The sequence below is a fragment of the Lineus longissimus genome, chromosome 4 (assembly GCF_910592395.1).
Source record: "Lineus longissimus chromosome 4, tnLinLong1.2, whole genome shotgun sequence".
Taxonomy (NCBI): Eukaryota; Metazoa; Nemertea; class Pilidiophora; order Heteronemertea; family Lineidae; genus Lineus; species Lineus longissimus.
This window is the reverse complement of record NC_088311.1, coordinates 18,154,438-18,167,423: the sequence shown is the minus strand read 5'-3', so window position 1 is coordinate 18,167,423 and position 12,986 is coordinate 18,154,438. Positions and strand designations below refer to the sequence as shown.

The 12,986-nt window shown below is 41.6% G+C and overlaps 1 protein-coding gene across 1 annotated transcript; it reads right to left on the bottom strand.

Moving 5' to 3' along the window:
* Positions 1 to 2,850: 2,850 nt before the first annotated feature.
* On the bottom strand, positions 2,851 to 10,424 carry LOC135486188 (complement receptor type 2-like). The gene is made up of 9 exons (XM_064768830.1): positions 10,405 to 10,424; positions 10,076 to 10,267; positions 9,772 to 9,963; positions 8,581 to 8,772; positions 8,276 to 8,467; positions 7,497 to 7,685; positions 6,862 to 6,945; positions 5,402 to 5,495; positions 2,851 to 3,919 (listed from the first exon to the last, which is right to left on the bottom strand). Exons 2-9 carry the CDS (start codon positions 10,242 to 10,244, stop codon positions 3,760 to 3,762), a joined length of 1,272 nt encoding a protein of 423 aa, XP_064624900.1. The 5' UTR covers positions 10,245 to 10,267; positions 10,405 to 10,424; the 3' UTR covers positions 2,851 to 3,759.
* Between the last annotated feature and the right edge of the window lie 2,562 nt (positions 10,425 to 12,986).

Below are 12,986 nucleotides of genomic sequence, written 5' to 3'. Positions count from 1 at the left end.
GGCTAACAAGAAACTACCAATTTTAATGTTGTCGCCGACGTATGTGTACACTAAACTTGGGATGTGCGTCGGGCCCGTGTTGAAATGCCGTCCAGTGCCAGTTGGTGCGTTTTTCGCTGATTCGTGCAAAATTCAACATATCTCAAAAGATCAATGGTTGACCCTCGATTTTTTGTTTGTTTTTTGTGTAGCGTAAGCAACTGTCTTTCACGGGAGAAAAGTCACTGTAAGAATTATTCAGGAAGAAATGTATTATATTTGGGGTTTTCCGTGATTTTCCTGCCCGATTGGCAATATCACCATTTGGGATGGTGAACAGAGCTAGGAGCAAATGCGACGCTTATGATTTATTTGAAGAAATAAACTGCCCCTGCAGAATCAGGGGAATCGGGCGTTTCCAGTGATATACGATATACGACATCAACGGGTTATCATCATGCAATCACATTGGAAACGCATTATAAAATAGATGTTACGTCCTGTTAACGGATCACGTCATCATCGCGAACTTAGGGAAAACTCCTTCACGAGACCTACAGTACTGATGCGCGGTTTGCAAATGCATTCATTATGGGAATATCCAAAACCCATTATGACATTGCAAAATATTGACACACGTTGTCCCAAGTCCAGCAAGCAACTAAATTCAGGACATGCACTAGTCATCAGTGGGTTCTTGGTATGGGACCAAACATCCCACGAAAGCGAGCCAATTTCAGCCAAAGACAGGCGTTTTCTGTCGCTGTTGTCTGATTTGAGGCTAGAAACAAACGATAAGAATGTGTTTTTAAAGGATAACCTAATTTTACATACCTGCTACGATGTTTGAAAAAATAGCATTCCAAACAATGATCAGATAGAAAACCTGTCTCATTTTGTTTCTCGCACAAGAAAGAAATTGACGATGCTCCTTCTTTCAACAGCAGGTCTGTGACAATGAAGGTCCATAAAATTCTCGGATGTGGAGTGCGTAATAGCATGAACCAATTTCGCAATTGTCTTGTGGCGACGTCTATGGAATTTGCACCCCTTATTGGCCGATGCGGGTGGCCTTTGAAACAAATTTTTGATAACAAAGATTGTTCAATAAAAACTCCTGATATGTCTATCATTTCAGAAATAGCTTGTGCCCATTCGGTGATATTTCTGGCAGACAATATCTATCGAAGGGAGTCTTTCCTACTTTCCTTTTCTATTTAATAGTTTCTAGCTAAGGTTTCAACTCGAAAAGAAAGGTTGATGTTGTCGTCCCAATGTTCGTCCCTTCCGTCCAATCACTTCCACGGACAGGCGAATAGGAAAGATATATTTCGTGTGATTGACCAAGTATTGGTTAATTGATTTTATTCCTTAATGGTGAAGACAACGACTCTCAAAAACGGCATCTGGTGTGATTTTTGGAACGATATTGCCAGCGGACACTGCAATGAAAAGTGAAATGGGTTTTCCTGGGTCGCCACCGAACTTAAACCTACGGTATTCGAGGATCTCTTTTTAAAAATAGACCATCGGGCTATCTTGATAAACACTCGGGAGTTCAGATCTGGATATTGCACTTCAGCATTTTACTGCAGGCAGGTTTTGATACCCTGAAATGAGTGATGGATTCTGGCGGGGGCCTTAGCTTATTTGAGGTACTGGCTGCGGAAAAAGTGTAATATTTGGTACTAGCATTGTACCCGTGGCGCAGGCAGGTTCAAATGGGCTATACCTTGAATAGATTGAATTGCAATGAAAATATAATGCAATATCAAAGGAGCAATATCGAAGAGACAAATTGAACCAACCATTTGTCCACAGACTCGGACCCTGTGGCGTGCTGTATGCGTGCATATAAAAGTAAATCAATTGGTCCGAATGAGATGATGAGGCAATGTGAATATACCTCGTTCCTTAGTCAGCAATATGCCCCTTTTTATACGGAGATGAAGGAGAACCCAGATAGGCCTTCACATGTCGGCCTCCAAATGGCTCGGACCAATTGCACTATCACTACTAAAACTTTAAAATGCGTGCTCCTCCTACATGTAGCATGATCTCGGGCAAGGCACTTAGTCGACAGGCAAGCTAGAAGTTCAGCACCGTGAGCAGGTCCTTGATAAGGCCATGCCAAATTCAGAGTGCCTCTTCAGATACATCAAGTTTTGATAGCTGTGGTGAGCACATAAACATACCATTGTAACCTTAATTTGAAAATCCCTTCATAATCAAGGGCTAGCTCTGGCTAATACAGTACCAATATACGATAGACCATCAATTTGACCCCAGCTTCTTACTGCGGGAAAACCCAAGTCCAGCAACCAAAAGTATCAAAATACATTTTTGTTTACATTTGAACTGCACACATGTGTTTGTTTACAATTTCTTTCCCGCGAAATCTCGAAGATCAGGTGACCTACAATCGTGGATTGAAAATAACATTAACCTTGGTTCAGCAGGTCAACACGTGTACAGGCTGTTCCAATCATCCCCCTACAGCCAGCCGTTCAACAGGTAGTGTTAGTCACCCCACAGGGAGTGCAGGTGATTCATTAATCCCCTGCATAACTGAACAGCAATGGCTTGGCTTCCGTGAGTGATAAGGAGAATTGACCGTGTCCGATTAAAAATCCCTCATTACTGCTCCGCTGAAGTAAATTTCCGAAAATAAACATGACGTTGCATCAGGATAACATATCACCTGCAAACGTGCAAAATTTCGAGACGAAACACGACCCCCAAATGGCACTTTAGCGAGCCGCCTTATAGTATTATGATATAGATAAGGAACAGAGGAGGAGGTGGAAACGAAGAAAAGACACCTGAGATGGTGAAAATGAAGAAAAGAAAAATATTTAACTTAGATTTTAATATTTTCACTTGATAACAAAGCCTGTCCACATTCTCATTTCATAACTTGAAAAGCCCAAAACAATAATACAGTCAAGTTATTTGCCAAAAGATATAGAGAAAATATCATGATAGAAATATCTGATAAAGCTAATTAATGTATTTATAGTAATTGGGTGACTATATAAAAAGGCCAAGGTGCAAGAACAATCAAAAAAATATTGATTAATTGTTATTTTGAAATTTGAACAATTAACATGACAATCAATGTTGTTGTTGTTGTTGTTGTTGTTGTTGTTGTTGTTGTTGTCGTCGTCGTCGTCGTCGTTGTCGTCGTCGTGAAAAAAGCACGTGGTAAGTGGTAGATTTGGATGTTGTGTTCAGCATGAAATGTACAAATCTAAAAAAAACATCTTGAGTCCCCTTCCGAAAAACATCAAGTTAAAATGATTAGTGTTTTCAAGAAGATGCGTGAAAGCCATCAAATCTGTTATTAATAAGTTCATCACCTGCATGGACTTCCTAACATGCCTAATTCAAGACGTTTTCTGAAATTTGGTCAATTTTGTTTCACACGATACCTTCAGTGTCAGTCAGTGGTGAACATCGGCAACGTACCTCGTCTGTATTTTTCGTCCCCATGTATACGTTACCAGAAAATATCAATGCTAGAATGCACTATATTGAGAAACTTTTTCGCCAGTTATTCTGTTTTTTATCATTCATCTGTGAAAATCTCATTTCTATGTCTTCAGAAGAACGGGTTTAACTCCACCGAGAAAATAATTATGTCTCTAAAAATGTACAGAGGATTTTTGCCACCGTGACCAAGTCCTGTAACGTCGAAAACTTGCGTGACGTATTAACCGACCATCACCAACTGAAACACAGCTATAAAACTCCTGAATAATTTGATATTGTGTACTTTCCTCAAACAACATCTAGGCGGAACGTCTCATCAGAACTGCCCCTTGTTTCGTTTTGTCCTTCGTTCCATTCCTCTATATTGTAAAGTGGATTCTGGAAGACCTTTTCTTTGGATTTGGCAGGGGGCTCTTCTTCGAGTGTTTCATGTGGTGGGCTTTCTCGCCTGGAAAATATCAGACAAGACAAACAAAATGTACATGTATGGATAGTTTGACAAAAAAAACCTCTCTTATCGTTTAACACCACGATTCAGGCCCTGTCCGCCGAATTTTGCGAATAAGCTTGATTCGCGAAAATAAATATTGCCATATTTTTTGGTTTTTTTATTGGAAAAACTGCAAGATATTTGGTCCACTTCACAGGTGCGAACATTTTAGGTACAATATTTGACAGAATGGAAGAATTGAGATTTGACCTCACGTTTTAAATAACCTGGGATTCTCATCGAAACAAGTCATTAGGGCTGAAGGCCGAACTTAAAGCAGGCAAACTTCTTAATAGACTTTTACGCTATTATCACATTTTGCACTTTTTCATTGGTGGCTTCTTGCCACTGCCCCGATATGATCAGATCTCCCTGATCGGCACTCTTTCATTTTCTAACAGCTTAACTCACCCATATAATACCAGAAGTGATGAGTAGTACACACCAACTAAATTGTTCTTTCACCCTTGTACTATCCTGATCCAATACCTATTATTTTTATTATTATTATTATTTAATCTAAAGTGAGGTATGATACCCTTTCCTTGTCTGAGCTGAGGGTCGAAACATAACAGGAATTGATTATTCGGCAAACCCGGCTTCCCATACAGCGACTTTTTTGACCAAGATGGAGAGCTGAACTCATTCATACATTAGCCTGCCAGGAGCTCATTATCATATCCGTGTTATCATTCATGGCAACGCAGTAAACAACACTACTGGGTGTATAGCGAAGGACCTTACAATGTATTTACTGCACTTATTAGTTAATCACATTTTAATTCTTCATGAACTCTTGTGGGCAATTTTACATAAGGACTTATTTTAACTCCACCGGCTGCCGGATATGACTCGTATGGTTTTCAAAGTTTTGCTACCTATGCTAATAGGGGTGTTCATTGGTCGGCATGGTTTCCAACTGCTTCCCCTCGCCGAATCTGTTCGTCGTTCAAGGTCAACCGCTTTTGTCTGCTTCAAGTTGCAACCAAAGCGCACGAAGACCTCATTTGGGACAGAACCATTTCGGCGAGTGGTCCATTTCTTTGGTTTGGAACCAGCTGCCGACCCATATAAGGATGGCAAACAGTATCATTTCGTTTAAGCACTCGCTAAAGACATGGCTGACTGAGAAACGATTTGAGGGATTGCTCCTTTGAACACATTTACACATTGAAAGGCGCCCTTTGAAATCGTCATGTTATGGTGTTATGTTAGGTTATTTTAGACTGGATGACAGATTCATCGATTCAGAAGTACATGCACTAGTTTTGCCTCAAGCGAAGTTCAGATAGAATGGGAAACCTCAGACTCCAGTCAAGCTGAACTTGGCACCGACATGTAAAAACCACAATAATCCGGTTGGCTCTTTCCGAATCTATCGTGTACTGCATGCATTGTATACCTCCAGTTGGTATAATTTGGAAAATGGGAATAACGTACCTTTTGTTTTTAATTGCCAAAATAATACCAGTGATTACCAAGACGAGAACCACTGTCGCGCAGCCAATACCAATTCCGATGTTCATTGCTGATACTGAAATAGAGATAACAAAGAAGACACCAAGAGAGAGGTTTTAAATTATTTATGTGTAAAAAAAACTCATGTAAACAAATTTAATAGAGAGGTTTAGAAATGGTCACCGTATACATGCACGCAGCAAGGGCAAATGTGGTCATGACCGAGTTAGCAGAAATATTCTCTATTTGCACGCTCGGGAATTGTGAAAGGAACACACAATGAAAAACCTAGCTTTTCTTATTTTGCATTACTTTATATTCGACCGATGCGGAAACCTTCAAATCGCACTGTGTAGAAGGAACTCGAAATTCGCATTTTACCTCATTTGTGTCAGCACTTGAGAATGGCAAGCACAAGTTACTGATGATGTAACAAGTGACGGGGTTATATAGAGGGATGCGTCTGAGATTATCATTCTTGCCAGTAATCTATATCATAATACTATAAGGCGGCTCGATAAAGTGCCATTAGGGGGTAGTGATTCGTCTCGAAATTTTGGACGTTTGCAGGTGATATGTTATCCTGATGCAACGTTATGTTTATTTTCGGAAATTTACTTCAGCGGAGCAGTAATGAGGGATTTTTAATCGGACACTGTCAATTCTCCTTACCACTCACAGAAGCCAAGCCATTGCTGTTTAGTTATGCAGGGGACTAATCAGTAACCTGCACTCCCTGTGGGGTGACTAACACAACCTATTGAACGGCTGGCTGTAGGGGGATGATTGGGACAGTCTGTACCTGTTGACCTGCTGAACCAAGGTTAATGTTATTTTTAATCCACGATTGCAGGTCACCTGATCTTCGAGATTTCGCGGGGAAAGAAATTGTAAACAAACGTAGGTGTCCAGTTCAAATGTAAACAAAAATGTATTTTTGGTACTTTTGGTTGCTTGACTTGGGTTTTCCCGTAGTAAGGAGCTGGGGTCAAATTGGTGGGCTATTGTCTATGGGTGCTGTGTTAGCCAGAGCTAGCCCTTGATTATGAAGGGATTTTCAAATGAAGGTTACCATGGTTTGTTTATGTGCTCACCACAGCTTTCAATACTTGATGTATCTGAAGAGGCACTCTGAACTTGGCATGGCCTTATCAAGGAGCTGCTCACGGTGCTGAACTTCTAGCTTGCCTGTCGAGTAAGTGCCTTGCCCGAGACCTCGCTACATGTAGGAGGAGCACGCATTTTAGAGCCATTTTAGAGCCATTTGGAGGCCGACATTAGATTTTCATTGCACTTCAATCTATTCAAGGCATAGCCCATTTGAACCTGCCTGCGCTACGGGTACAATGCTAGTTGTATATAATACGCAATATTTTCCATTTAATTGCTCAGTGAAGTCTATAATCACTCATTCTTAATTTTTTTTCACGATCCCAACTTACCTGATTCATCACGCGTACTTGTGCGTCCTCCCACGTCTCCGTGAACGTAATTCAATGTCGACGAAGGTGACTCCAATCCAATTTCTGTGAATCAAATCAAATTGAGTTGACCTTGGATTTTTTGGTCAATCAAATCGCATTTTGTAAGGATCAAAGAAGGCATACGCATGTACGTATAGGGCAAAACCAATGGAAGTTGTCGCTCTTTTACTAATATTCGACTTAAGTTTTACTGAACACTGCCATATTCTGTGAATGGCCGCGAGCTCTCCCGATAGTGATTATTAAAGCACAAGACTTGTAATGGAAAATGTGATTACACTAGTATTACCGTGCTTCAGAAAGTCTTGCAGATTGAGGTCAACTTAGTTCGTTCAAAATTAAAATTTGAAATTAAATTTGATATATTCCTAATAAGTAAATGATGCACTGAATATGATTTGGACAGAGCTACTGACGCGTGTAAACACGTAGAAATGCTCTATACGCCAATTAAGATCGCGCTTAAGCTTCTATTTACTGTGCTGCGCCTTGCTTATTTCTGATAACCAACAGAAGACATGTTAAATACACCAACAAATCACGACTTCGGAGACGAAGAAAACTTATATCGGAACCTGCCAAAAGGTTCTCACCTGTGCAAATCGGTATTGGATCTGCCCACACACCCTTGATGCTAGTCTTATCCTCCTGGACGCAAGTGGACGTTGCCTTCCCAGTAAGAGAATAGTTATCCTCGCAGCTGTATGTTACTGTTGAATTATATTGTAGGGAACCAGTGGATGCTTTACCATTCTGTAGAACGGGTTGGTCACAGGTAATTTCTTGAGAGTAGAATAGAAGCGAATGTTTAATAGGAATTATAGATCGTGGGTAGGTGCTCCAAGTATATTTCTTTGGTGAGGGCAATGTGCTGGGTCCATACTCACATGTGGGTCCATAAACACATTTACGTCCCCGACCCCCAAGGCCTTTGGTACTTTTCGACGTCCTGTCCGCAGCCCACAATCAGAGCCTTTAAGGGTCAAACGCTTTCTTAATCGCGGACATTGTATGAGAGAATATGTCGCTTGGTCGCACAAAAAGATGTGACCATGACCGTTTCCTTATTGCCTACGAAAAAATGGGCTGAATGAATTTAATAACATCGTGCTTCGATCTCATTTAAGTCACACAAGAACTATTAAGCGTCAACTGTTTCATGTTGGTCCCCATCCGCTTGCTCATCTTGCAGCGAATGTGCGCACTAGTTACCAGCGTCTCACATGTTGCTGCTGTAAATAATAAACATTTAAAACACGAACATATATTTTGCAGATATGACCACTTCCATAGGGAGACGCAAGTAAATGCTACCAGAACTTCAACTGCCCTCGAAAACCTGCTGATCGTGTACAATAAGCATTGGTTTTACCTTTGCAAACAGGCGCTGGCTCTGACCACTTTCCCTTCGCGCTGTTTGGATCTTCGTGAACACACGTAGAATTTGTCTTTCCTTCGAGAATGAAGCCTTCATAGCATCTAAACCTCACTGTGGTGCCATGGGTACTTAGCTCACTCGCTGCTACTGGTCCATTCAGTAAGATAGGTGTGTCGCAACGTATGGCTGGAAAATGATTCAAAGTACGGGATTGTATCGATAAAGATAATGATCAAGGCCAAACATGGGGGAAATGTAGAAAGGAAATTAGGAAAGCTTTCTCTCTGGAAGAACTTTACCTTTACACACAGGCAACTGGTCAGTCCATTTCCCATACACATTGTCAGTTCCATTTTGACTACACTTGGAGCTTCCTTTCCCATCCAGAACAAAGCCTTGGTTACAATAATAGGTTACAGTTGACCCATACACGGCTGGTTTGATGACTGATACATATCCGTTTGATATGACAGGAGGTTCACAGGTAATAGCTAGAAAAGAAAAGAAGAATACAACACAACATTAAGGACCATCTCAAAATTCCTTCAAACCGCAAATCTATACTATAATGCGCGTTGTGGCCGCTAAATAGGAGGCGATTTTTGTTTCAAAATTGGGCCTCGGAAATGCGTCGAATTCTTGCAACCTTTGGCTTCGTAGGTCTGGATCATACGTAAGAGTGTCACTGAGGGTGTCATACGTCGAATATCTTCGTGGTTTTAGAATAAATAACAACTTTTCAGAGAGCACGTCGACTGGAGAGCTCCGCTCATTCTCAAAAGCATACACAAACTTCACGCATATTCTCCCTGCCACATCAGTATCAGCTTCCAGCACGTATGTAGTGCTATACAACCTGGTCCATGGTGCAGGGTATTAGCAGGGAGATTAATGATTAGCCTATTCTATTTTAGTTCTATTCGAGAAACACTGACCTGAGTGATGAGGCAAATTCTGCAGAGTGGCCTACCGGAACATGCAGTCAGTGTATCAATAAACAGTTATGCCAGGATGGACAAAATATGTACAGTGGCCAGCGCTTGCTCTTTGTTTTATTCTTTACTGACTGATGTTGTCAGTTTGAATTGCGTTCTGCATCTCTCCATGCGCCTGGCTTTGGTCCGACAGTGGCATTCGGTACGGGAGTGGGTAGGTGATATGCCTGACATGTGAGGGCCTTATTTGGAACAGGACCTGCTGTCACTATTCTCAATGCATTGTGCAAAATAGCGTACTCCAATCAATCTATTGGGGGTTGCATGTAGATAGCAGCAATAAGTCCCTAAATGCAGTTCATTTCGTGTTTAACCTTTAATAAAACTTCAGTAACGTTAGAAATTTAATGCAGCTCAATCATCGTGCCCATTTAACTAATGTATATTACATTTCAACTTTGCCCGCTCCATGGGTATATGCTAGTAAATTAAATGTTTATTATGGGTGCATGGGAAGGAAATTGACCAATCGTGTGCGTTAGCCATTGGACTTACTCTTGCAAACAGGCGTTGGCTCTGACCACTTTCCCTTGGCGCTGTTTGGATCTTCATGAACACACGTAGAATTTGTCTTTCCTACGAGAATGAAGCCTTCGTCGCATCTAAAGATCACTGTCGTGCCATGGGTACTTTGACCACCCGCTATTACTTGTCCATTCAGTAATAATGGTGTGTCGCAACTGATGGCTGGAAAAAGAATCAAAGTACGAGATTGTATCGATAATGATAATGATCATGGCCGAAAATGGGGGAAATGTAGAAAGGAAATGAGAAAGCTTTCTCTCTGGAGGAACTTTACCTTTACACACAGGCGTTTGGTCAGTCCATTTCCCATACACATTGTCAGTTCCATTTTGACTACACTTGGAGCTTCCTTTCCCATCCAGAACAAAGCCTTGGTTACAATGATAGGTTACAGTTGACCCATACACGGCTGCTTTGATGACTGATACATATCCGTTTGACATGACAGGAGGTTCACAGGTGATAGCTAGAAAAGAAAAGAAGAATACAACACAACATTAAGGACCATCTCAAAATTCCTTCAAAACACAAACAAATTAAATGTTTATTATAGGTGCATGGGATGGCAATTGACCAATCGTGTGCGGTAGCCATTGGACTTACCCTTGCAAACAGGCGTTGGCTCTGACCACTTTCCCTTGGCGCTGTTTGGATCTTCATGAACACACGTAGAATTTGTCTTTCCTACGAGAATGAAGCCTTCGTCGCATCTAAAGCTCACTGTCGTGCCATGGGTACTTTGACCACCCGCTATTACTTGTCCATTCAGTAATAATGGTGTGTCGCAACTGATGGCTGGAAAAAGAATCAAAGTACGGGATTGTATCGATAATGATAATGATCATGGCCGAAAATGGGAGAAATGTAGAAAGGAAATGAGAAAGCTTTCTCTCTGGAGGAACTTTACCTTTACACACAGGCGTTTGGTCAGTCCATTTCCCATACACATTGTCAGTTCCATTTTGACTACACTTGAAGCTTCCTTTCCCATCGAGAACAAAGCCTTGGTTACAATGATAGGTTACAGTTGACCCATACACGGCTGCTTTGGTGACTGATACATATCCGTTTGATATGACAGGAGGTTCACAGGTAATAGCTAGAAGAGAAATGAAGAATACAACACAACATTAAGGACCATCTCAAAATTCCTTCAAACCAAAAACAAATTAAGTGTCAGTCCATGATACCACCATGCAGGATCATGCAAATGGTGGCAAGGTGGGGGGTCAACAGATCTAGTTGTAATTTCTACCACAGACCTGTCCTAGGGTACTATGAAGGCTGGTGGATTGGTTTCGAAAATAACCCCACAGTTTTGGTGTACGGCTGTTAACCATTTCCTACTCAATTTCCTTTTAAAAAAACATGCATTTTCCCTCAAAATAGGCTAAGTCTTTTGTCAATTTTCGTGCATCAAACAGAATTATCACTAAACACCGCCTATTGAAATTGAAAGTACATGATCTGAGCTACCTTTTCATGCCTTTTGTTTTGCCCCAGGTACATTTTAATGACAGGTACAGTACGTCCCAAAAACAATGCAATCTCAAATTTCAGTAAAAAGGCAATTTTAACTCTCCTTTAGCTCCAACACTGCAGTTTTTTAGGTGATGCCACTTCCAGGTAAGGAAGTCAGAATGCTGTTTTTTAAGAAGAAAAAAATCCGGCCGCCCTTACGGTTTTCCGGTGAGGGGGTCGAGTCGTGCCCTTCTCACTGGTGCCCATTTTTTGCCCATTCCCTCAGATAACTGACGAAATACACATGCTTTCCAAATAAAATTACATTTTTAGATGTTAGTGAACCCCCCTCTCCCTTGCCCCTCCCACACACTCCCTCAAACAACCTAGAGGCCTTTATTACCCCTGTGGAGGCTTAGCGGTCTAGGCGGAAACGAACACCAGCAACGACAACAACAACAGTTACAGTTACAATGCATTGTGTACATGCACGTGTACATTGTGTGATAGTCTATACTACAATCAAGATGTACAGACCGGGGGAGCTGGCTGTACGTACCCATAAGTCTTTGCGGTAGTCTCGCGCGTACCGGATATAACCCATCAAGCTTTTCTCCTTCAGAGAAATACTGCGTTGCGCTCAAGTGCCTTATAAGGCTGTGAACAAAATTAACGTTCGACCAATGAGAAAGCCACATTACCCTGCATACGAGGTTGGACGCGTGATCACTAAATGACAAGTAAAAATAGAATCAGACCACATGTTTCTATATATCAGAATGCTGCCGTTTGCTGTAGTACACGTGTGTTGTCCAAATTTTCGATTTCAAGCAAGTTTAAGGCCAACCTCGTGTCCACCAGACTAATGCATAATTGGCAGTTGAGCGCAACGCAGTATTTCTCTGAAGGAGAAAAGCTTGATAGGTTATATCCGGTACGCGCGAGACTACCGCAAAGACTTATGGGTACGTACAGCCAGCTCCCCCGGTCTGTACATCTTGATTGTCGTATTGAAAATGGAACCTGAAAAATCACAGTTGAAATGTGGATTTGCTGTCATATCCAAGGATATCGAGTGTGGTACTGACGCTTCATACCCCAATGACAAGAGTGTGATCCCCTTGAAACAATGTAAGAAGGACGTGCACACCCATTTGATGCGTTGGATGTCCTCCAGGAAAGCCAGTCAAGTCAAAAGTGAATGGGAGCTCATAGCACTTCGTGCTGGCGTGTTTGATATGAGTTCTCCAGTTCTGGACACCACAATATGCCCGAACCACCGATACAAGTTGAGTTTATCATGGACAGCAAAGGAGATGCCAGCACCCACTTCATCAACCCTCTAAAACAAGTCAGAAGCCCAGAAAAGATGGTGGTTCAGTTCATCGAGTGATGTCTCGGGAATTATACATCAAGTGGGGAGTTTTTGTCCCAGTTGGCTCAGGTAAGGGATCAGTCTCAAAATCACTGAAGTAGAAAAGAAGCAGTAGGCCTGTAATGAAACCTAACTTTGGTGCAAAACCAACTGAGTGATAACGATTTACCACTTCACTTGTGTTCTTCCTAGAAAGTTGATTGGAGCCTTGGCTTGATGATCAGGAAGTCCCAGTTATGATTCCCTGCCAGTGCCACTGGAGGTGATGCTTCACTGCCGTACAAAATCAGCATGGCCGGTCGCATTATCAAAACAAGTCTATCATCATCATCATGTCCTCACACTATTA